Consider the following 26,228-nt stretch of genomic DNA (forward strand, 5'->3'; position numbering starts at 1 on the left):
TGACTCCCAGGGAAAGGACCCTTGAAAACCTGCACCAGCTTCCCCAGGCCTTCAGTTCATATACCTTTCCCTTTGCTGATTTTGCTTTGCACCCTCTCCCTGTAATAAATCATAAATAAATCAGCTGTGAGTACAACTATACCCTGAGTCCTATGAGTCCTCCTATAAATCACAGAACCTGGGAGTAGTCTTAAGAACCACAACACCAGCTATCCACTGTAAAAACAAGAATTAAAGGGTATAGTCCTCTTCTACTCATTTTTTAAAATATTTCAAGTCTGTGAAAACTAAAAATGTGTATTTCAAAAAGTGAACACACATAATAACAGTTTAAAAACTATTGAGGGTTTTCCTAATTTCATATGCGTGGATATTTAAATAAGCATAAGTAAAGAGCAAATAAAATAAATTATAAAATCAGGAGAGAATGGAAAAGTACTAAAGAGTCTAGTATATAAGGACCTCACACTACAGTGAATAAATAAGCGTAACATCACATAAGTTAGTATTTTTTATATATATATATAGTTAATTGATCAAAAGAAGCACCAAAATACGTGAAACATTACAAGTGTTTAAATACAGTTGTAAAAAAAGGTTACTTGTTAAAACAGAAGGAAGTCATTGGGTAGCAAAATATAGCCTTACATCAATGGCTATGTTAAGCTCAGGGGTATACTAAAAACCAACAAATAAGAAACACTTTACATGTAAAATCTAATTAAAATAACATAAAAAGTCCATTTACCTTAATTATCTGTTCAAACGCTAAGGCAGATTGTAACATCATTGGTCTCTGACTTTGAATCATCTGTTGATCGATAGAATTGTAAAAATGTGCCACCTACAAACAAAAATTCCAATTAGCAATAATTAACAATAAATAGCACACTTAATTTTCAATTCTTCTTCATTTTTAATTATTTGAAAAATATTAACCCTTAATTATAAAATTTAACAAAAAATCATTTTCTCATCTCCAGTAGAGGATTTATGCATGTACTAGTGAACAAAAGCAACAAGTATAAGTATGTGCTGAGTTCCTCTAATTTGCCAAGTCATGTTCCAGGGGCTGATTAAACAAAGACTATAAAACCTAGTCCCTGAAATCAAGAATTTCACAGTCTCATAGGGAATCAGAGGAAACCATCAAGCATGTTAAAGTGCTTAAAAAAAATGAACTCTTCCTGCAATTCTTGAAACCAATTCCTTTGTCAGTTTATAACACAATGATTTATCCATTTCTCAAACCAAAAAAGATCTTTGAGTTGTCCTTAATTCTTCTCTCACATCCCATTTGAGTAGAAGCCTATTGACTATACCTTCAAAATATATGTTTTGAACATATTTTGAATTGAACCCCTTCCCCATGTCCATCAGTATCACCCCATTTCAAGCACTCTCATCTCCTGGTAAGACCAGTAAAACAGTTTCCTAACTGGTCTCTCTTTTCAACTGTGGCCCAATGGTCTAGCCAAAGTATTCAAAGTGGCCAAAACAGTCCTTTTTTAAAACGTAAATCGTATCTTTTACCTACTCAAAATCTTCAAATGAATCCCCAATATATTTGAGAATAAAATGCAAAATCCTAAAATTCTTACCTTAAAACTTCCAATGGTTTGTCAAACACTTAAGAATGAAACGCAAATCTACAATCACACCCCGGCACGTTATACACACACCGGCCTCTAGTCCTGCACAATCCCCCCTGAACTGCACTGCGGCCACGCTGGACTCTGCGCTGCTTCTCTAGCTCTAGGGAGTCTTCCCTGAGAAGCTCTCCATGGCATTCGTTCCCTCTGCCTGCAACAGTCCTCCTCCAGGTATCTGCGAGGTTCTGTCATTCATTTCATGTCAGTTTCTTATTGCCTTTTCATTAGGGTCTCCCCTGACCATTCTGTATAAAATGGCAGGGTGTGTCACAATCCTCTTACTATGTTTTCTTTTTCTTCAAATACGTGCTCATCACTACCTTATACTGTATTACCCAAGCATTTGCTATTTCCCATAACAGCGTCACAGGTCATAGTGTCACATGTTTGTTGAATTAATCAATGAATCAAAAAAAAAAAAAATAGAGATACCTACAAGGTACAGTGGTGGACTAAAGAAGGACACATGAGTGTCACATTTTTGTTGAATATCAAAAAAATAGAGACACCTACAAGGAATAGAGGTGGATAAAAGAGGACACTGTTAACTCTGTCGGGGCAAAGGACAGGTTCATGGAAGATAATCCAGGGGACACTGTGGAGTGAATTTAATTAAGGACTTTAAAGACACCATCTTAATTTTTGTATTCCCAGCATGTCACAAAATTCTTGGCACAGAGCAGGTGCTTAAAAAATATTTAACTAATTTTATAGCAAGTCACTTCTTTCTTCTAACATGCATAAAAATGTACTTGATGGGGAACACTCACTCTACTTATTCTGTGTCATAATAGTAGTTCCAGAAAAAGCCCAGACAGAAAAACAGAAGCAAAATAGTACATAAAATTACAGCAATCTGGCCAGACTGCTATCTGTCAAAACACCCTACTTCATACTCCGCACTCTAGCTAGATGCGTGCTCATGAGTAAAGGTGTATATGCGTGGGACTTCCCTGGTGGCCCCGTGGTTAACACTCCACCTGCCAATGCAGGGGACACGAGTTCAAGCCCAGGTCTGGGAAGATCCTACATGCCACAGAGGAACTAAGCTCGAGCACCACAACTCCTGAGCCCGCAAGCTCTAGAGCCCATGCTCCACAACAAGTAGCCCCAGCTTGCCAGTAGCTCCAGAAAGGCCACAGGCAGCAACAAGGACTCAGCGCAACCAAAAATAAACCAGTGAGTAAAGACACACACAGCAGATTCCTGTAGTTGTTCTAGGAGTAAACACAAATACTGTACGACCATTCACATCCTCTGAGATTTTGTTACAGTAAATACTTAGGATAGACAAGTCAGCAAGCTTCTCAGCTTTTAGAATACAGAGTTCCTCTCTGAAATGATCACTCACTCTATCTTGTGCTCTTGAGAAAACATATGTATACTCTTTCAAACTCACACAAAACATCATCCCTCTGAAAATATTTATCTGATACTATCCCTACCCTGGGCTTCCCTGGTAGCTCAGCTGGTAAAGAAATCTCCCTGCAATGCAAGAGACCCCGGTTCAATTCCTGGGTTGGGAAGATCCCCTGGAGGAGGAAATGGCAACCCACTCCAGTGTTCTTGCCTGGAGAATCCCACGGACAGAGGAGCCTGGTGGGCTTCAGCCCATGGGGTCACAGAGAGTCGGACAGGACTGAGCGACTAAGCCCAGCAGCACATCTCTACCTTACCCAGGAAAATAATGGAAAATCCCCACCCTGATATTCTTTCACAGGACTTTCTGAAATCTATCTGTAATACTGTTGCTGATTTTTAGTCACTAGTTGAGTCCAACTTTTTGCAACCCCATGGACTGCAGCTCAGCAGGCTCCTCTGTCCATGGGATTCTCCAGGTGAGAATACGCGAGTGGCTTGCCATGTGCTTCTCCAGGGGATATTTCCCACCCAGGAATCAAACTCATGTCTCCTGCACTGGCAGACAGATCCTCTACTGCTGAGCCACCAGGAAAGCCCATCTATAATGCAGCACTCAACCTACTTGTGCACATGTCATCACTACATCAATTTTAATAGAATAAATATGGGCTTTGGAGTGAGGGAGACTTGATCTCAGATTCTAGCTTCATAACTCACTAGCAGTGTAGCACTAGAAAACCTATGTTACAAATCTGATCACCAATTAGATCAGTAAAACTGGGAGAGGGAGTAAATCGAAATAACATAAATACAGCATTTACCAGAAGGCCTGATATTTAATGAGAACTCAATGTTTAGTTTGCTTTCTCCCACTAGACCAGTGGTTCTCAACTTTGCATGATCTGCACCCAAGAGGACATTTGGCAATGTCTGGAGATATTTTCAATTGTAAGGACTAAGTAGGTGCTACTGACCAGAGACACTGCTAAACATCCTACAATGCACAGGCCATCCCTCACAAAAAGAAAAGTAGTCCAGAATGTCAGAAGTGTCAAAGGTGAGAGGCCCTCCACCTGAGCATGACAGTAACACATTCAGTTTACACACTCACCACGCTGCACCCGGCAGTACAAGTGCTCAATGGGTCTTTGTTGGATGAAACAATAAACGAGAAAATACACAAAAGATACTGCTCCTGTTCTCTATTAATCAAATGAGAGAAAGAATGTAAAACTCCAAAACTACATAAAAGCGTTCCAAGAGTGACCTGCACACTGCATACAAAATAAAGAACCATTAATTAAAAGAAGGCACAACAAATAAAGTGTTGAGCTGCGAGTTAAAGGGTTACTTGTAATTCTTCAACCAGAGGGAACAGGAATCAGTGCACAGAGACAGGTTCAGAGGAGAGCCAAGGTTCATATTACTGAAGCAAGGGTGCAACATGAGGAGGTGAGGATCCACCACATTCAGTAACGTCAGCTAGGGCATGATTAAGAAAGGTCTTGGATACTATGCTAAGGAGACAGACAATGAGGAAATAACAGCTGGTTTTAAACAGGCAAATGATTTGATGACAAAGGCCGAGGAAATAAACAAAAACAGAAACCTGTCCATCAGCTGGATAATTTTCTAAGAATCGGCCCCTAGCAGGCAGACAGAGAGCTCTTAATTAGAAAGCCCTTTAGGGTCCATGATAGTAACATGAAAGAAAAAGGAAAAAAAGAGATAGAATAATATTCTATTTTTCCAAATGCTTTGAGAATGAAAAGCAGTAACAGTAATACCTCAAGCTAATAAAATTCCCACATAGAGGATTACAAAGCAAAGTTCGTAATGCAGTCATTTGCAAACTATAACTTCATAGACTTAATGGTGCTATTCTATTAGCCTAATAAAATCAAAAGCAGAAAACAAAGCCCTTAAAATATTCTAATGTAATAAACTCAAAATAGCCATGTTTTCAAAAATATCATTTCATACTTGTTTCAGAATAATTGCTTGCTTGCAGAATTTCTGTGCAACATTTGCAACTTGCTGTATTTTGGCAGGAATAACAAAGCCAAGTGCAGAAAGCTGACGAACTTCTCTCAGAAGAATCACCAACCGATCTGAATAATGCACTTTTAACGATCCATCACTAGGATCCAACTCCATGATTCGGCTGTTAGCCTCAATACTACAAAACAAAATAAATAACTTTTTGAATTTCAAAATTTCATGTTCTCACTCTTTTACACTTGATCTTAGCCAAAAGGCCGAGAGGAGATTCACTCTTTTGATTGATTAAAAACATAACAGTTTTCACAACTTTGCTGTAAACATAAAAGTGTTGCTCTTTAGTCACTAAGTCCAGAGAAGGCACTGGCACCCCACTGCAGTACTCTTGCCTGGAAAATCCCAAGGCCAGAGGAGCCTGGTGGGCTGCAGTCCATGGGGTCTCGAAGAGTCAGACACGACTGAGCGACTTCACCTTCAGTTTTCACTTTCATGCACTGGAGAAGGAAATGGCAACCCACTCCAGTGTTCTTGCCTGAAGAATCCCAGGGATGGGGGAGCCTGGTGGGCTGCCGTCTATGGGGTCGCACAGAGTCGGACACAACTGAAGCGACTTAGCAGCAGCAGCAGTCACTAAGTCATGCCCAACTCTTTTGCAACTCCATAGACTATATATAGCCCATGAGGCTCTGCTGTCCATGAGATTTTCCAGGCAAATATACTGAAGGAGGTTGCCATTTCCTTCTTCAGGGGATCTTCCCCACCCAGGGATTGAACCCACATGTCCTGCATTGGCAGGTGGGTTCTTTACCACTGAGCCACCAGGGAAGCCTAACAAAGGAAATTAATTCAAGTAAAAAACAGTTTTTAATTATATTTTTCAAATTATATGTATTTGACATAACATTTCACAATTCAGATCTTGATAACAAACTGTAATACCCAAAATATACCATCATATTAATATTTCAACCAAGCAGTCTTTGAACTCAGAAAAATCAATCTCTTAAAATTCAGCTAAGGCTCAAAATAGACATCAAATCCATCATAATTTGATTCATTTTCTAAAATATATTTTAGATTTTTAGTCAGTCTATCTGATTCTTTAATACTTTTATTAAAGGATGAATAAGAAAGAATATTAAAATATTAGAAGTTCAGTTCAGTTGCTCAGTCATGTCTGACTCTTTGCGACCCCATGAACCACAGCACGCCAGGCCTCCCTGTCCATCACCAACTCCCAGAGTCCACCCAAACCCATGTCCACTGAGTCAGTGATGCCATCCAACCATCTCATTCTCTGTTGTCCCCTTCTCCACCTGCCCTCAATCTTTCCCAGCATCATGGTCTTTTCAAATTAGTCAGCTCTTCACATCAGGTGGCCAAAGTATTGGAGTTTCAGCTTCAATATCAGTCCTTCCAATGAACATAGAGATATTCAAATACTTCATTCCTCTACTCTTTGTTTCACTATGTAAAGACTGTCTTTTCTCTGTTCTTCTAAAGCCACAATAGCAAAATTTACATTGGCACATTCAAGTCTCCCTGGATTGTGAAAACACTGAGATAAATTTAAAGTACTACCTTTTTATAATCCTTCTTTCAGGATCAGGTTTATATAATACTCTTTCTTTCAAATCACTTTCACAATTAGGAGAACTTGCAGGTCTTAGAAAGTAAGCTACAGAAAAGCAAAGAACTAATCTATTCAGTCTACTTAACAACACATAAAACGAAGCATAATAAAAAGCAGATATTTTTAAATGGCTTAAAATAATAATTTAGCCCAATTGTCCAAATTTCCCAGGTGGTGCAGTTATAAAGAATCCACGTGCCAATGCAGGAGACACAAGAGACACAGGTTCAATCCCTGGGTTGGGAGGATCCCGTGAAGAAGGAAATGGCAACCCTACTCCAGTATTCTTGCCTGGAGAATTCCATGGACAGAGGAGCCTGGTGGGCTGCAGTCCATGGGGTCACAAAGAGTTGGACATGATTGAGTAACTGAGTACACACACACAAACACTGTCCTACAAGAACATAAAGCCTCTCAGAAAATTATAACAGTGGCAATTTTTGCCTTTATTTGAAAGTAATATTCAAAGTTAGTTTCTACATTCCAACATATACTGAAATACGTTCCAAAACACACTTATTTCTATGTAACAATGATGGGCTTACCAAAAAACAAAACAAAAACAAAAAAAAGTGAGAGTCGGGAGTTTCATCACCAAATAGGAAAGAAACAGGCTGAACAAAGTTAAACGGGCTTTTACTGCAGATCTCAGCCCTTTTGATACATTATCTTACACGGTGGGTCTCCACCAGAGCTGCAGTGATAAACGTGCTAATTCTCCAAAACCAACTGACCAAAGAACTCTTTACTTTGGGTGAAGGGGGCAAGGTAGAACTACCTCTCATATTTTAGGTTCAGGGTAGAAAGGGAAAGAATTAAATGGCATAAAGTTATAATCATTATGCTTTAGCATCTTTAGTTCTTTAATTCTTCTTCCAAAGCCAAAATGCAAGATAAAAGAAAAAAAAAATCATTCATTCAGTTTAGGAAGCTACCACTTTGGCCTAATTTAAAAGAAAAAAAAATCATTCATTCAGTTTAGGAAGCTACCACTTTGGCCTAATTATTTGTTGCAGCAGTATAGGCAAAAGAAACAGAATTTCATATTATGCCAAAGTTACTTTTAAAAAGTACCAAGTTTCTAAAAATGAAAACATGGCAAGTTTTAAAAAATACGGACAATAACACACTAGGGAAAGTTGACCTGAACAAAGAAACAATGGTTTTTTTAGGCCATCCATTTTAGATACCCATTAGAATAATAAGGTTAACCAATTAAATTACATTCGATATAGCTTAATAAATATTTACAAACCCTTACTATATTAGACACCTAAAAGAAACATTCTTCATCTCAAGGAGCTTAAAAAAATGAAATTTTCATTTACAATGTCTGTATGGGGGATATATAATATTAATGTAAAAAGGTAGGAAAACATTCATATACCAGTAACAAAAAAACCACAGAGCATGAAAGCCTAATTCCAAATTAAGAATCTGCTGTTCTGGGGAACAGATGTTAGAAGCAAAGGAAAGGGGGTCAAAGTTCCCAACTTCGATGACTTAAAAGTTGATCATCAAAAACTAACCAAACATAAAACAATCTTGTCACTGAATGAATAATATAAGAAAAAAGATTCTTATGTAGATTTCACCATGTAGTATACTTACCACAAACCAGATTTGGAATCAGATAAACCAGACTGAATATCCCTGGACCAATCATCAAATTGTTCTTGTTCATATAGTTTAAACTGGTCTAAGAGATCTTCAGCACTTCGATGGAAAGATCGAAACCCTGACAAGTCAGATAAAAGAGCTTCTGCAATCTTGATAGTATCATCCACCTTAAAAAGCCAAATTACAAGAATATTTATTATTTAAATTCCAAAAAAGTTAGCTTAAAATCAGCACCCTTCTCTGATCTGTGATACAAAAACTATTTTCCCATTTATCCACAAACAGTAAAATAGAAGATTTTCCAGTGAATTTAAGAATATCAACTGCTGCTGTGCTTCTGAATTACACCACCTCAGAATAGCAAAACACAGAGGATAGCACATACAAGGCGTAACTTGAAGGGCTCGAGAAAGGAAATTTAGAGGAGACTCCAAGAACTCAACAATAGTCCCAAATATGTTACGTAGAACTTTAAACCCTTTACTGAATGCTCTGGTTAAGAGTTCAAACAATAATTAGGCCAATTTGGATGCCAATTAAAGAATGCCTCCTTTCCTCTACAACTATGCAAAGAACAATGGAGCATTTTGGAAAGCTGACTGACAAAATTAAGCAAAGTATTAGAGAAAAAAAAAATCAAAATATAAACTTGAATAAGCAGAATTCTCAAATTTGCTAGCCTTTATAATACTGCTACTAATAATAATAATTTGCTTGCTCTTAATCATATAACCAACAAATATTTATTACATGAGTTGAAAGCAAGATATTGTACCACACACTAATTAGTAAGCATATAAGATTCTTAGATCAACTTTGATAATATTAAAATAATAGTCCTTTAAATCTATAAATTGCTGCCACCACCTTAAGCAATGCCTTATGGTATTTATGGTGCTGCTTAAGGTAGTGGCAGCAATTTTTCTTTAACTTCCTTTCAACCTAGGATAATTTATTTATATAAACATACTTACAGATATAGATATATACTTTGCACCTACCAGGATCCTGTAAAAATACACTTCAAATAATTTAAAAATCCTTTGAAAATTATAGATTTTTCATATTTTTCAGTTTTTTACAATTCTAATTATCACATGAAATTAGATGGAAATGTTTTCTTAATGTTTTCACTATAGTTCTAGATTGCCTTTACATTAATTTAGCATATTTCACAATTCGTGTCCTTCAACTTTTATTTAAATGAATACCTTCAGTTCCAGCTGGCGAACCCAAACTATATTATTGACAACTTCGGAAAGGTTTTTGCCAGCAAGTGGTCCGGATGCATCACCAGGAATCCCACGGCATCGATTTTCAAAATCTAATCGAAAATCTATAAACATTTAAATCATATAAATGATTACACACATTCAGCAAAGTTTCCAAAATGCCTTCTATGTACCAAACACTATGCCAAATATTGTGTATAGAAAAATAGTAATAGTTGGTCATCCTCAGGGACCTCACCATGTATATCAAGTGAGAGAAAGGAAATAGCCAGCTAATTCTAAAAGCCTGTCATCTATTACAGAAACAATAAATTAATCTCCAACATACAGATGTCATAAAAATATCTTAAACAAAAATATCTTTTGTTATCTTACAACAAAAGAAAAGTAATCTATAAAAATAATTTTCAAGCAAACACTATAATCTCTAATAAACTTTTACCTTTAACTGAGTCCATAAGTCTTGCCAATAAAGTTTCTCTTTCTAGCATCAATTCTTTGCTTATGGTTGGACGCTTCACCAGCTCTTCATATTTCAGAAATGCTTGAAGAAGCTAATACAAAACAAAATAAGTATATGTTCATCCTAAATGAATCAACTAGGTAAAAACATGCATATCTCCTCAAATAGCTTAAGAGAAATATTAAAAATTAAATATTTCAATATTTTACCTGTTGTGGACTATCCTGGATTTCTGAAATATAGTTTTTCAATTTTCCTGCTATTTTTTGTTCCGCAGGTGCAATAATTTTTTCATACTGAGACACTGCAGCTTTCCATAAAGGCTAAACAATACAGTTAGACTTTATTATTTTCAAAATTTGCCTTTAAAAAGAACAACACAAACAGGAAACTATGCAGACAAACACATATATATACTCAACCTCAGTATATGGATTATATTGCACAGGATTCAGGCCAGCAAAAGGTTCAAATACTCGAGCCAGGCATATAATTTTCTCATCACTGGCAGGTGAAAAATAGAGAAGTTTCTCATGAATTGTTCTAACAGCCAAGACCTAAAACATAAAATATTAAAACAAGAAATTTACTCATATCAATAAATCAACACAAATAATTCAAAATCTAAAGTTATTAGGCAAGAATTTCTTTAACCTCAGTTTCTTGAAATGAAAAATAAAACTGAGCCTATAAACTTGATAATTACTACTCATCAATACTCAAAGTGATGCTCAAAGACACACTGCACTATCAATTAGTGTGCTCAAATCTACTGAATACATATAAAATCTAAACATTTTTAAACTGATTTTAATACTTATTTTAAGTAGAGTTTTAGTCTCTCCTCCTTACTATAGCAAACCTTCTGATTTTCATTAGTCTGTATTAAATTTGCTCTTCTAATAATGAAACAATATGCTAACAACTCCATTATATATAACTTACAAACAGTTGGAAAACATTTCATTTTGTATTTAAATTTTCTACCAACCATCAAAAGGTAATTAAAAGGCTAAGTAAACATGGTATAATCTTTCATTTGTGTTGAAAATATCAGCACAAATTTCACGATTTTTTTCTTGATAAAAACTAAAATACTGATTTAACAATGCTGTCTACTGAGAAAGCCTAAAAGCATTGAAAGTTACCAGACTGTTGTCACTAAACACTATTTTCCTCTAACAAGAACTAGGACCTTTGGAGAAATGACTAATTCCACATACAAAACAGAAAATGTAGAAGATGGGTTGGTACATTTTGAGAGGTCTGAGTGTAAAAAAGTTACCAACGAAATACTGGATTCATATCAAAATGACACAGACACAACTTAAAGGGGTATTCTTTGCACAGGTGGGACAATTTGAGTATAGTAATAGTAACTACAATAATAAATACAACAGGTTGAAACTTATAAAAAAAATCATAGGTTCATAATGATATTATTTAAAAAATTATTGATTGCCTATGAAACTTACTATGATACTAACTTACTATGCATTGTTCTAAAAAGTGATAAAAAGAAAAAAGTAATTGTCTATATTGCCATTCCTATACACACTATATTTCAGGTACCTAAAAAACTGATGAAAAGTTCTTCCATCATCACTAATAAATGCAGAAAGAACAGAATTAAAACACCACCATCTTCCAACTTCTCACAATTAATCAATAAGAAAAAGTTGGTGAACAGCATTTTAACAGATTAAATCAGATTAATCATACATGAACCCACAGATCAAACTTAACTCATGAAACGCAGGAAAACCAGACCCTACTTGCCTCCTTTAATGTATGAGAACTGTATGCTACTGCCTATGAAACAACCTGGTTCAAGTAAACTAGCATTTAGCAACTAAAGATATTTCTGAGACTATCAGTGAACCTGTATACTGATTACATAAATAATGATATTAAGAAATTATTCTCATTCTGTTGGGTGTGATATTGATATTAGGATTATCTTTTAAGAGTAAAAGTACAAGATTTCGTGGATTGGCTTTAAAAATACTTCAGCAAAAAAAAAAAAAAAAAAAATGGAAGGCAGGGAGGACAAAGATGGAACAAGAACTGAACAACGCCAGTGCCTGTTGAAACTGACCTTCATTATGCCATGTTACTTCTATGTATGCTTGCAGTTTCTCTTAAGAGGCTAAAAACAGCAGCAGCAGGAATTCCCTGCCAGTCCAGGGGTCAGGATTCAGCACTTTGACTTCCTGGACCTGAGTTCAGTCCCTGGTCCAGTAACTAAGATCCTTCAAGCCACATATCACAGGCAGAAAAAAACAAAATAAACTACCAAAACGACGATGACAACAAAAAATCCCCAAAGAACAATGATTCCCTTAAGCACAAAGGGAAAAAGTCAGCTCTGCAATCTTCGCCTGCCTCTTCAAGTTAAATATGTAAGCTCTATACTGAAACTCTAATTTACATAAATTAAGCAGCTATTTAAAATATTACCACTGAATACTCCCTAAAATACTGTCTCTGCTTGCAAGTAATTTCAATAGCCAAGAGAAAGTCGGAGAGCTTCCATACATAGACAAGTGGGTTATCTTTTTTTAAAACAAAGAACAACAAAATAGAAGTTCACAACTTAAAAACTGAATAGCGCACAACAAAGAAAAAGAAAAGGAAGTGGAAATCAGCCTTAGTGCCCACTGGGCATCTGATATTGTACCACACAACTGCATAAATCTTCTCACATGAACGTGAGCTCTTATTCTCTCCCAAATGTTTAAATAATTTCTATCAGATGTGTAGTTCTTAATGATTATAAAATGCATTCTCAAACAAGCGAGAACCTACTTCACACTTAAAAACAAAGATCCAAATGAAGATACCTCTTCAAGGCGTTTGCCAAGTTTGTCAAGTGTTTCAGGAAAATATTTTTCATTTTTCCATGGGTGAGGAACATAGCGCTGCCACACCTGACCTGTCAGATGACTACAGGCAGTCACCCACTGTTCACAAACTGAAATACCAGCTTTCATATTTTCCTTCACAAGGTAATAAGGATCTTCCCAGAGGTTCAAAGTTCCCAACTTCTTCTGAACAAATCTTCCAAATGAACCACCTAATAAGGTGCAAAACAAACTTTTTAATGAACATGTCTTTTTAGCAAATAACTATGGAATACATGCTTTTTATTAAATTAAAATGATATATAAATTAGCAAGTCAACAATCTATGAAATACCACATCCACACCTTTAGACAAGCACTGTTGATAACAAATATTTTTTAAAAACACACATGCACACATGTATTTATATATTTGCATCTTTCATTATATCATGTGTATCTTTGAAGCATAGAAATATACACAGAATTTTGTAAAGGCCTCAGTCCCACAGTATGGATATGACATTACATAATCAGTTCTCAACTGCTATATTTCTACTTTCATTTTACAAACAATGCCATAATAAATGTCCTTTTACGAACACCTTTATGCACTTGTCTAATAGGTCCTTAGGATAATAATGAGAAACGTATATTCTAAGTCAAAAAGTATATTTTTTCATCAACAGATAATCCAATATACATTAACCGTTTCAGTTGGTTAAAAATAAAGTCTAAACTAATACACGCATTTTTTACATACATAAAAAAAAATCTATGTTAATTTGATTATCAAAGAATTTGACACTATGATTTAAATTAACCAACTATGTACAAATAACTACTTAAATAATCCTATATAATTTGCTCTAAGAGTTACTTTCAGCAACAATTACTCTATTAAGGAGCATTTCAGAGAAGGACTTAAAGGAAAAAATAGAAAATAAAATAAGGCAAGCTTCCAAAATTTTAAAAGTGTATTTCTTTACTGGTACCTATAATATCTAAGAGATGTAACATTCGTGATTCAGGATAATGATCATGCTCTGTTTGTCTCCAGACATCATCTACAACATCCCGAGTTGTCTCCACCAAGTCAACCACTTCCAATAAGGACAGACCATCCAAGTTATAAAATTCCTAAAACCGAAATGCATTCATTTTTAAACATAATCGTATTTGCACCTGGGGCAATATAAACAAAATGTTGCCAGTTTTTCAAATGCTACGATTCTAATATCTGCCATTATTTTCTCCTCTTCTTCTATCAGATGCTGTATAACTTCTTTATGCAAATACCCTATCTGATCCTTCACAAACATAAATTTCATAAAAGCCAGAAGAAAAAATAAGAATTGCATAAACCCTATAAATTTATTTTTACCCTTGGCCTAATTTCCTCTAAATTTGGATTCATTTCTTTTATTTATCCAATAGAGTGTTTATTTAACACTATACATACACTACCTTTTTCATTTCATTTATCCTTATTCATTCCTTTCCTGGGTTGCACAATGTTACCAATAGTACAAATCTAGTACATGGCATATTATTATAAAATTTCATCACTACCACAAAAATAGTTTTAAACCACTTCAAACACTTCATTCAAATGACAATAATGAAATAATACTTAGAATTAAAAAATTACTAAATATTTATTTTGAAAAGAATAGATTTTTGTAAAAAAAATAAAATGATCACTTATTTAACCTCTCCATAGATATATTAAGGAATAACCAATCTAATAACATATCAAACTAAGACTTTTTATATTTCAGAGTCCTCCAAACTGCTAATTTGAAAAAAGTGAACAATTTTCCCAAAGAATATATTACCTCCACATAGACAAAGCTCTTAATATTGGGCTTCTCATTTTTTCCTATCTACCTGCATAAAAGTAATTATATTTTTGAGAAAAATATTTTCTAATTATTAGAATTTAACTTTTTCAGAAGTTTGGACTTCTAAGTTGTACTCATTTTAAATCCATATCTTAAGTAAACTCTGCTACATCTGAAGAATATATTTTGTCCAGAGCCATCAAATAATGATTTTAAAACAGAGACAAAGCTAATAAAAATTGAATGCTACAGTATTTCTATCAAAACCTGATATATAACTATGTATGAATCACGTACTCTTGCAATTGTTTCAAATAATTCTTTAAAATAACTGGCTCTTTCTTTGGTAATCTGTTTACTTCCACGATGAGCTTGTTCTATCCAAAACTGGAACTCATCACTAGGAGTAAGAATACCTGAAAAGTGAAATGGAAAAATAAGAAATATCAACTATTATCATGGTCATCATTTTGAAATGTAAAGAAATAATGAAATACTATATTTTCTGTACCAGGAACTAATATATTATTTTAAGTCAATTATAACTTCAAAATCTCACAAACAAATAAACTAACAGAAAAAAAGATTAGACTGTTGGTTACCAGAGGTGGGGAATGAGGAGAGGGGGAAGTGGATGCAGCTGCTCAAAAGGTACAAACTACTAACTATAAAATTAAATAAGTATTGAAGATATAATGTACAACATTATAAATGGAAATAGCGCTGCTTTATGCTATATATGAAAGTTCTAAAGAGAACATATCCTAAGGTTTCTTATCATAAGGGAAACTTTTTGTTTAACTTTATATCTATGACATAATGGATGTTCACTAAACTTACTGTGACAACCATTTCACGCCACATGCAAGTCAAATTATTGTACTGTATACCCGAAACTTACATAATGCTACATGTCAATTATCTCGATAAAACTAGGAAAAAGAAGGAAACAATTAAAAATGAAAAGCCAGAGAGTAACTGGTTTCATTTGCTGATTTTGCACATTTCTGTATTGTTCACAAAGTACAGAAAATGAATTTTACAATTTCTATGAACAAAAACGAACAACAAAACAACTCCCAAGCAATTAACAAAATGGCAATCAGTACACACTTATCAATAAGTACTTTAAAATGCCTGAATGGATATAAAAAAAAACCCATATATATGTTGCCTCCTGGAAACTTGCTTTGTATCTAAAGTCACACTGAGACTGAAAGGGGACGGGAAAAGGTGTTCAAAGAAAATAGAAATCAAGAAAGCAATACTTATGTCAAATGAAAAAAATAAAGACTGGCACAAATGATAAAGAAGGGCATTACATAATGATTAGTGATCAATCCAAGAAGATATAACACAATGTAAGTATATATCCAACCAGCATAGGAACGTCTAATACATAAAGCAAATATTAATAGACATAAAGGGAAAACCTGACAATAATAAATTCATAGTAGGGAACTTTAACCTCCCACTTACATCAATGGACATATTATTCAGACAGAAAATGAATAAGGAAACAATGGCCTTAAACAACACATTAGACCAAATAAACTTATAGATATATATATATATAGGGCATTATACCCACAAGCAGCAAAATATACATTTATTTCAAATATATATGGTACATTCTCTGGGACAAATCCCATGCTAGGCCACAGAAACACGACTCAGCAAATTTTAAAACTTGAAATCAGACCAAGCATCTTTTCTAACTACAATGCTCTGAGACAAGTAATCAACTAGTAGGAAAAAAATTGCAAAAAAAAAATCACAAACAAGTAGAGGCTAAACAACATGCTACAAACAAACAATGGATCATAGAAGAAAATTTTTAAAAATACCTGAAGAAAAATGAAAATAAAAACACAACAATCTAAAATCTACATAATGCAGCAAAAGCAGTTCTAAGAGGGAAGTTTATAGTGATACAGCCTATTCCACAAAACAAGAAAAATCTCAAACAACCTAACTTTATTAGAAAAAAAGAATAAATAAAACCAAAAGTTAGCAGAAGGAAAGAAGTCAAAGATCAGAACAGAAATAAATGAAACAGGAACTAAAAAGGATTAGAAAGATCAATGAAACTAAGAGCTGGTTCTTTAAAAAAATAAACATCATTGATAAACTTTGCCACACTCATCAAGAAAAAAGGAAAGAGGGCCAAAATCAATAAAATCAGAAATGTAAAAGGAACTAACACCACAAAAATTCAAAGAGTCATCAGATATTAAGAACAATTATACACCAATAAAATGGACAACCTAGAAGAAAAGAACAAATTCCTAGAAATGTATAGTTTCCCAAGACTGAATCAGGAAGAAATAGAAAAATATGAGAACAGCTACCCGTAATGAAACTGAATCAGTAAAAAACAGCTCCCAAGTACTGCAGCCCAGGACTACACAGCTTCACACATCACATGAGTTTGGTGAAATCTACCAAATATGCAGAGAAAAGTTAACACCTATCATTCTCAAATTATCCCAAAAAACTACAGAGGAAGGCATCCTTCCATACTCATTTTCCAGGGCCAGCATCTCCCCAAAATCAAAACCAGACAAAGAATCACAAAAAAAGGAAAATTAAAGGTCAGTATCACAATAAATATAGGTGCAAAATTCCTCAACAAAATATGAGCATACCAAACTCAACAATACATTAAAAGGACCATACACCGGTCAAGTAGGATTTATCCTAGAGATGTAGATGATTCAATATCCAAAAATCAATCAATGTGATACCACATTAACAAACTGAATAATAAAAATCACAAGCTCACCTCAATAAATACAGAAAAACTTTTGACAAAAGTAAGCATCCACTTATGATTTAAAACTCTCAACAACAAAGTGGGGTATAGAGGGAACATAATCAAGGATATATGTGATAAGCCCACAGCTAACATCATACTCAAGGGTGAAAAGCTGAAAGCATCTCCTCAAATACCAGAAACAAGGCAAGGATAGCCACTCTTATCCACTTTTATTCAACATAGTATTGGAAGTCCTAGCTACAGCAATCAGACAAGAAAAAGAAATAAAAGGAATCCAAATTGGAAAGGAAGAAGCACAACTGTCACTGTTTGCAGATGATACTATACATAGGAAATCTTCACAATGCCACAAAAAAAAAGTAGATTTCATCAATGAATCTGGTAAAACTGTAAGATACAAAATTAATACAGAAATCCATTGTATTCCTATACACTAACTACCAGAAAGAAAAATTAAGAAAACAATCTCATTTATAATCACACCAAAAAAAACCAAAATACCTAGGAATAAACCTACCTTAAGAGCCTATATGCAGAATAGCATAAGACACTGATTAAAAAATTGAACAGAAACAGAAAGATATACCATGTTCATGGATTAGAAGAATTAACATTGCTAGAATGAGCATATTATCCAAGGCAATCTACAGATTCAATTCAATCTCTATCAAAATACCAATGGCATTTTTCACAGAACTAGAAAAAGAGATCCTAAAGATTGTCTAGAAATACAAGACCCCAAATAACCAAAACAATCTTGAGAAAGAAGAACAAAGCTGTAGTTATCATGCTCCCTGATTTCAAATGATACTGCAAAGCTGCAATCATCAAAAACAGTATGATACTGACACAAATACAGATACATAGACCAATGGAAAGAACAGCAACCCCAGCAATGAACTCACACTTATGACAATTAATAGATGACAAAAGAGGAAAGAGTATACAATGAGGAAAAGATACTCTCTTTGATAAAAGATGTTGGAAAAACTGCAGCTACATGCAAAAGAATTAACTGGACTTTTCTCCACCATCATATACAAATACAAGCTCAAAATGCATTAAAGACTTAAATATATAAGACCTAAAACCATAACTTCTAGAAGAAAACAGAGAGAGTACATTCTTTGTCACTGTTCTTAGTACTATTTGCTTGGATCTGTCTTCTCAGGCACCGGAAACAGAAGCAAAAATAAACATATAGAACTACATAAAACTAAAAAGCTTTTATACAGCAAAGGAAGCTATCAACAAAATGGAAAGGCCACCTACAGAATGGGAGAAGATATTTGCAAATGATGTTTCCGATAAGGGGCTGAAAGTGAAAAGTGAAAGTGTTAGTCGCTCACTCGTGTCCAACTCTTGGCAACACCATGGACTGTAGCCTGGCAGGCTCCTCCATGGAATTCTCCAGGCAAGAATACTGGAGTGGGTAGCCATTCCCTTCTCCAAGGGATCTTCCTGACCCAGAGACTGAACCCAGGTCTCCTACATTGCAGGCAGATTCTTTATAATCTGAGCCACCAGGGAAGCCCAGTAAGGTGGGGAAGGGGGATTAATATTCATAATATACAAAGAATTCATATAACTCTATATCAAAAAATAACCTTGCTTTGTTATTAAAATTTTTTTAAATAGGCAGAGGATCTGAATAAACATTTTTCCAAAAAAAAGAAACAGATGGCCAACAGGCACATGAAAAATGGAAGGGAAAGTAGACCAGCCATTATGGAAAACAGCATGGAGATTGTTTAAAAAATTAAAACTAGAACTACCATATGATCCAGCAATTACACTTCTGGGCATTTATATGAAAAAAACAAAAACACTAACTAAAAAAGATATATGTTCTCCTATGTTCACTGCAGCATTATTTACAATAGCCAAGATACAGAAGCAACCTACATCCCCATAAACAGATGAACAGAAAAAGATGTAGTACATATATACAATGGAATATTACTTAGTCATAAAAGAGAACAAAATTTGCTGTTTGTGATAACATGTATATGCCTAGATGGCATTATGCTAAGTCAGGCAGGCAGTGAAAGACAAATACTGAATAATCTCACTTATGTGTGGAATCCAAGAAACAAAACAAATGAACATTAAAAGAAAAGCAGAGTTATGAAGAGTTGGCGCTGCCAGCTCATGGCCAGAGTGAGGCACAATCTACAGGGCCACCATGAGCTTACCAGTGCCCCCCCGCCACGCCTGGATTCAACTACAAGTTCCTGGAGAAACCCAAGCTTTGTAACCGTCAGTTACAAAACAAATGAGTCACTGGTATCAAATGTACCCTGTAGGGAATATAGTTAAGAAATATGCACTATCTTTCCATGGTGACATATTATAACCAGACTCATCATAGTGATCATCACAGTGAATTGAATGAAGGTGGTTAAAAGGTACAACTTTCAAAAGATAAATTAGTAGGGATGCAATGCTGTTTTGTTGTTGTTCAGTCACTTAGTCATGTCTGACTGTTCGCAAACCCATGGACTATAGTCCTCAGGCTCCTCTGTCCATGAGGTTCTCCTGGCAAGAATACGGAAGTGGGTTGCTATTCCATTCTCTAAGATATGTTCCCAGACCAGGGATAGAACCCATGTCTCCTGCACTGGCAGGCAGATTCTATACCAATGAGCCATCAAGGAAGATACAACATGATAAATATTAATTAGCACTGATATGTTATACATGAAAGAGTTAAGATAGCAAGTAAATCCTAAGAGTTCTCATCACAAGAAAAAGACTTTTTCCTATTCCTTTAATTTTGTATCCATATGAGGTGATGGATATTCACTAAACTTATGTGATAATCATTGTTTGAAGTATTTAAGTCAAATCGTTATACTATACACCTTAAACTTATACACTGTTGTATGTCAATCATATCTCAATAAAACTGGAAGAAAAAAACAAGCAAATTAAAACAGTTTTCTTTCAAATTTGCATTTAAGTTTCCTAATGAAATGGACAATCTCTCATTGCCTAATCACATGCTGGAAATAAATTCACTAATCTTTCTGGTTGTATGAGATTCAGAAAGGATTTAGAAAGGATTTATTTTACTATTCAAGCAAACTATAAAACTAGATCTACTATTTTTTTTTTTTTTTTTTTTGTATTTTGTTAGAGAATTTTTTTTTTTTAATTTTTTTTTTTATTATTATTATTTTTTTTTTCCAGTGGGTTTTGTCATACATTGATATGAATCAGCCATGGATTTACATGTATTCCCAATCCCGATCCCCCCTCCCACCTCCCTCTCCACCCGATTCCTCCGGGTCTTCCCAGTGCACCAGGCCGGAGCACTTGTCTCGTGCATCCCTCCTGGGCTGGTCTAGATCTACTATTTTTTTTTAATCTACTATTTTAAACCAATGATTTCTGTATGTCATGAATTTCATCTTAATTGTTCTTAGGAAATAATTTATCTATGGCCACAAAATTATAATCAGCTTCAGAAAAAAATACATTTTAAAATAACAGTCACTGGCTTATCTTTGCAAATATACAATTAGTATCAATCCTCATTACTCACAGATTCTGGATTTATGAAGTCACCTACTCATTAACATTTATACATATCCAAAGTCAATACTCTCAGAGCACTCATGGTCATTTGCAGACACACAGAGCTGTGAGAAATTTTAGTTGCCCAACACATATGTTCCCAGCTAAGGTTGAACAAAGCAACACTGCTTGTCTTTTTTCTATCTCCTACTGTAAATAAATGTCTTTTTCGTAGTCTAAGTAGCATCACGTTTCACACTTTGTGCTTTTTGTTGGTGATTTTGCTATTTAAATTGACCCCAACACAGTTAAGAAGTGCTGTCTCCTGATCCTAGCACTAGAACACTGTGACGTGCCTTAGAGAGAACATAATTCTGTTAGATAAGCTTCATACAGGCATGAGTTACAGTGCTGTTGCCCATGAGCTCAATGATAATTCATCAACAATATATATCAAATAATGTGTCTAAAAAAACACACCTAACATAAGGTTATATGTTGAATAGCTGGTGAAAATGTTACGCCCAAGGGCTCACAGGATCCTAGGCACAATGTTTCAGTATCTGCTAATTCAGTGCTCACAGCGACTTAATAAAACAGAACTACTGAAAACAATGAGAATCAACTATATTATTTCCATAAACTGCACCTTAAAAAAGATTACACTTCCCCCTTCTCCAAATCCATACGTAAATCTATACATTTAAAATCAGCTCAAGCTCAGAGAGGATCCAAAGGTGCAAAGAAATATTTGAAAAATATATTAATTTACTATGTACTAATAAGGCAATGGTTTTGACTTTCTTTGATAAAATTATGGCTAAATACCTCGTGTGTCATCTTCCTTAAATTTCAGTTTTGATAAGTTAGTATCTGATCTTCGTAGAACTATGCCCAAACCAGCTTCTAGTTCACTCAAAAGGTTTTGAAGTTTGGGATCAAAGTTTCTGCTCCATTCCTGATCCTAAATAAAATCAGACAAGAGCACATGATGATCAATATCTTGACAAACAAGCGTCCTCAAACCTTGTCAAAAACTAAGTCCAAATGTACCTGTTTCACACAAAGCCTGGCACTACCTCCATCTCTTAAGAGAAGGATAAAAGTCTTTTCAACAGTTAAAACTTTATAAAGGTCATTTACTATCACAATTTAAGGATGGATGGCATTTTACATCTTTTTCCAATTTCTCTATTTGTCAACAAAGCTTACATTATATTTTTTTAATTAAAAAGAAAAAATATTTTAATTTATAAACTAAAATACTAATATTACCAATAAAGAAAATAATAAATATTTATATTTGTGTGTATGAAAGCATTTATCCAAAGACTTAGGCTAAAATCAACAATCATACAAGCTACTTTAATTTACTCACCTTTAATAACATTGGTGCAAATACTTGCCGGACAGCGTGGTAAAGGGAATTAATAGGTGATTCTAACATAGATGAAACAAGAATATTATTATGTAGATTTTGATCAGTAATTACTTCAGGTCGCAGCTTGAAAAACACCAGCACTTTATCTTTTGTGTCAGCAAAATCAATCTAAAGTGATAAACAAATGATTTGTAATGTTATTTTCATAAAGTTAATATTTGAATATATTACGCTAAAATGCTGTATCTATAATTTTACCCCTTGGTAAAAGTATACTTTAGAAATAATTATAGTATATCACAACCAATCTGTCTTTGCTCCGTAAGAAAACCTGGGTTTGAAAATTGTATCCCCACTTACAGGTGATTGTATCCTAAAGCTACTTTGATAATTGATGTGACTATAAACAAAAGCACTACATAAATATTGTTGACATACACTGCTAACTACTCCACTCCAGCCAGATTCACTAAAACTACAAATCAAAGCTGTGTGTCCCAGGTACATACTGGTGAGTAGTATGATTTTCCACCCTACCCCAGAAACTCTGTAACAAAGACATATATTACCCTCTTGCGTGCGTGCCAAGTCACTTCAGTCATGTCCAACTCTTTGGGACCCTATGAACTGCAACCCGCCAGGCTCCTCTATCCATGGAATTCTCCAGGCAATAACACTGGAGTGGGTTGGCATGCCCTCCTCCAGGGCATCTTCCTGGCCCAGGGATCAAATCTGCATCTCTCACGTCTCCTGCACTGGCTGGCAGGTTCTTTACCACTAATACAACCTGGGAAGCCCAATTACCCTCTTACCCAAAACTAAGTTCTTTATAAACAGACAACCTAAACCAAAAAAAACAGGTTGTCTGTCTCCTAAAATCATCTTTACTGGAACCGATGTTTTTTGCGTAAAGTATTTGAGCATCAAACTCTCTTACTAAATTGTCATAAACCTAGATTATTTAAAGTTAGAACTCTCTGAGCTAAACTGGAATTCACTAACCCAACCATGCTTAAAATAGGCCAGTTCATAGCAACTAGTTCATTAGCTGTAAAGTATACTACCCAAAAGAAGTTTCTGCATTATACACATATTCACAAAATTGTTCTCACTTCTTTTTCCAGGAAGAGAAGTCTATGCCATAAAAAAACTTTCAAACAAGTTCACTGCTGTGCGTGAAGAAACACGCTAAAGATGAGTGAGCTTTTGTGCTACTTTTATCCTAACCATTGTATCGGTTTAGCCACTAGGAAGGAACTGTCATTTCCTTGGTGTTACTGCTTTTCTCAAACTCTCATTTTCACACATTAGAGTTCTACGCTAGTACTACCATTTTATTCCCATTACAAGCAAGTGAGAACTGCAGACTGCAGGTAAGTAGTTTGAAAAATTCATTCCTTAGTAATTAAATAGACCATACACTTGAACTTTTCTACTCCCACCTATCTGAAGAAAGAATATTCATAAAATACATATTTTAATATCATACTTTGAAAACAGTAACTATAGTCACTGGCCAAGGTGCTGCGAGGCATCAGGATGGTGAGCTTTGCTTTAACCCAAGTCAGAGTTAAAGGAAAGGGTAAGGTGGTTACAATTGCTCACCCTCCCCTGAGTCAAGAATGAGCACTCCTCGCCTAATCCTCCAGTTCCCCTACCATCAGCAACTGCTATTTACTCTTAACTGACTATAATCTGATAATTACTAAGGTATAAATTGTGCTTCCGAGGTGGGGCTAGTGTTAAAGAGCCTGACTGCTAATGCAGGAGAAGTAAGAGATGTGATCGATCCCTGGGTCAGGAAGGTCCCCTGGAGAAGGAAATGGCAACCCACTCCAGTATTCTTGCCTGGAGAATCCCATGGACAGAGGAGCCTGGCAGGCTACCATCCATAGTGTCGATGGACATGACTAAAGCACTTAGCATGCAGGCAGGTGTAATTTGTTCTTTTCTGAGGTTGCAAAATGTCTCTATCACCTCATGGGATCCATCAGGGATCAGCATACCTCAACCTTCTGCCTGTTTTGTACAGTTCACAAGCTCAAAATTATTTCTACATTTTTGGAAAAATCAAAAGAATAATATTTCATGATATGAAATTCAAGCATCAGTGTCCATAAATGAAGCTGAATGCAGTCACATGCAGTCATTCACATTATGTCTATGGTTGCTTTCTCACGGCAATGGCCAAATTGTGACAGAGACCTTACAGTCTGCCCAAGCCCAAAATATTTGTTATCTGGCCCATTATAGAAAAAAAATTTGCCAACTTCTATCCTACAGCATAAACCAGATCACATCTCTCTTGCTTAAGACTACTAACAACTTGGTATTTCAACCTAAATGGTGTACAAGGTCCGAAATGTTCAGTCCGTATTTTAAACTTCCACCCTTTGGTTATTCATTAAACTTCCGCAACGACTGTGTAATTTTTTTTTTCCCAGCCCCCTGAAACCAAGACAAGAACCAGCTCAAGGCTTGCAACTTACCATTTCTTCTTAGAAAACGCCTTCCCTAAACCTGTGTGCTGTGCTTGGCGGCTCAGTCCTGTCCAACCCTTTGCAACCCCATGGACTACAGCCCTCCAGGCTCCTCTGTCCATGGGATTCTCCAGGCAAGAATACCAGAGTGGGTTGCCATGCCCTCCTCCAGGGGATCTTCTCAACCCAGGGATTGAACCCAGGTCTCCAGCATTGGGGGCTTCCTCTGAGCCACCAGGGAAGCCTCTCCCTATATCTGCCTACAACTAATTCACCATTCAAATCTCATTTCAAAGGGCTCCAATCCAAACAGGCATTCCCTCCTTCCCTATTTTAATGCAGTTCCTCACCCCGCCCCAATCACTACTTTAACATTGCTCTGTTTTTACTGGCAGCACTTATCAATACCCAAAATTATGTTACATTACATATCTGTGTGGATGAAGTGAAGTGAAAGTCACTCAGTCGTGTCCGACTCTTTGCGACCCTATGGAACCATCCATGGAATTCTCCAGGCCAGAATACTGGAGCGGGTAGCCTTTCCCTTCACCAGGGAATCTTCCCAACCCACGGATCGAAACCAGGTCTCTCACATTGCAGGTGGATTCTTTACCAGCTGAGCCACAAGGGAAGCTCCATCTGTGTGGGTATGTTTAACCTATTTTTGTCCATTCAAATGTTCCTCCTTGAAGATAGACTGACATATTCATGCCTTTATCCCTAGCACCCAGGACAATGCCAGACCATAGTGGGTGAATTAATATTTGTTAATTTGTTAAATCATGCTGACTCTCAGACATCTAAAGTACAACTTAAGATATAGGAAAACATTTTCAAATATGACTAAGTATCTGTAGTGTGATGTATGACTGTATATAAAATACACTGTTTTATATACACTGTATATAAAATACACATTACAGCATACTAACACATATATATGGAATTTAGAAAGATGGTAACGATAACCCTACACGCAAAACAGAAAAAGAGACACAGAAATACAGAACAGACTTCTGAACTCTGTGGGAGAATGTGAGGGTGGGATATTTCAAAAGAACAGCATGTATACTATCTATGGTGAAACAGATCACCAGCCCAGGTGGGATGCATGAGACAAGTGCTCGGGCCTGGTGCACTGGGAAGACCCAGAGGAATCGGGTGGAGAGGGAGGTGGGAGGGGGGATCGGGATGGGGAATACGTGTAAATCTATGGCTGATTCATATCAATGTATGACAAAACCCACTGAAATGTTGTGAAGTAATTAGCCTCCAACTAATAAAAAAAAATAAAAATAAAAAAATACACTGTTGGGCTCTACTAGCTTAAGTATTAAAGTTATAGATTCAATTTTCATTACCCAACCCAAGATATATTTTTACAAATCCAAACCCCTCATCTTGTTTTCCCATTTCACT

The 26,228-nt window shown here is 35.5% G+C and overlaps 1 protein-coding gene across 2 annotated transcripts in view; it reads right to left on the reverse strand.

Moving 5' to 3' along the window:
* Positions 1–26,228, reverse strand: part of DYNC2H1 (dynein cytoplasmic 2 heavy chain 1) — a 408,806-nt gene that overhangs the window by 380,764 nt on the left and 1,814 nt on the right. For both annotated transcript variants that reach the window (XM_061143196.1, XM_061143187.1), the window contains exons 2-13: positions 22,327–22,497; positions 21,777–21,912; positions 14,948–15,066; positions 13,802–13,946; positions 12,807–13,039; positions 10,386–10,520; positions 10,173–10,286; positions 9,943–10,054; positions 9,480–9,604; positions 8,260–8,435; positions 4,998–5,193; positions 749–844 (exon numbers count right to left, since the gene is read on the reverse strand). In XM_061143196.1, coding sequence (XP_060999179.1) covers positions 749–844; positions 4,998–5,193; positions 8,260–8,435; positions 9,480–9,604; positions 9,943–10,054; positions 10,173–10,286; positions 10,386–10,520; positions 12,807–13,039; positions 13,802–13,946; positions 14,948–15,066; positions 21,777–21,912; positions 22,327–22,497 — 1,758 coding nt within the window. The remainder of the gene's footprint in view (positions 1–748; positions 845–4,997; positions 5,194–8,259; positions 8,436–9,479; positions 9,605–9,942; positions 10,055–10,172; positions 10,287–10,385; positions 10,521–12,806; positions 13,040–13,801; positions 13,947–14,947; positions 15,067–21,776; positions 21,913–22,326; positions 22,498–26,228) is intronic.

This window comes from Dama dama, chromosome 1 (assembly GCF_033118175.1).
Source record: "Dama dama isolate Ldn47 chromosome 1, ASM3311817v1, whole genome shotgun sequence".
Classification (NCBI taxonomy): Eukaryota; Metazoa; Chordata; class Mammalia; order Artiodactyla; family Cervidae; genus Dama; species Dama dama.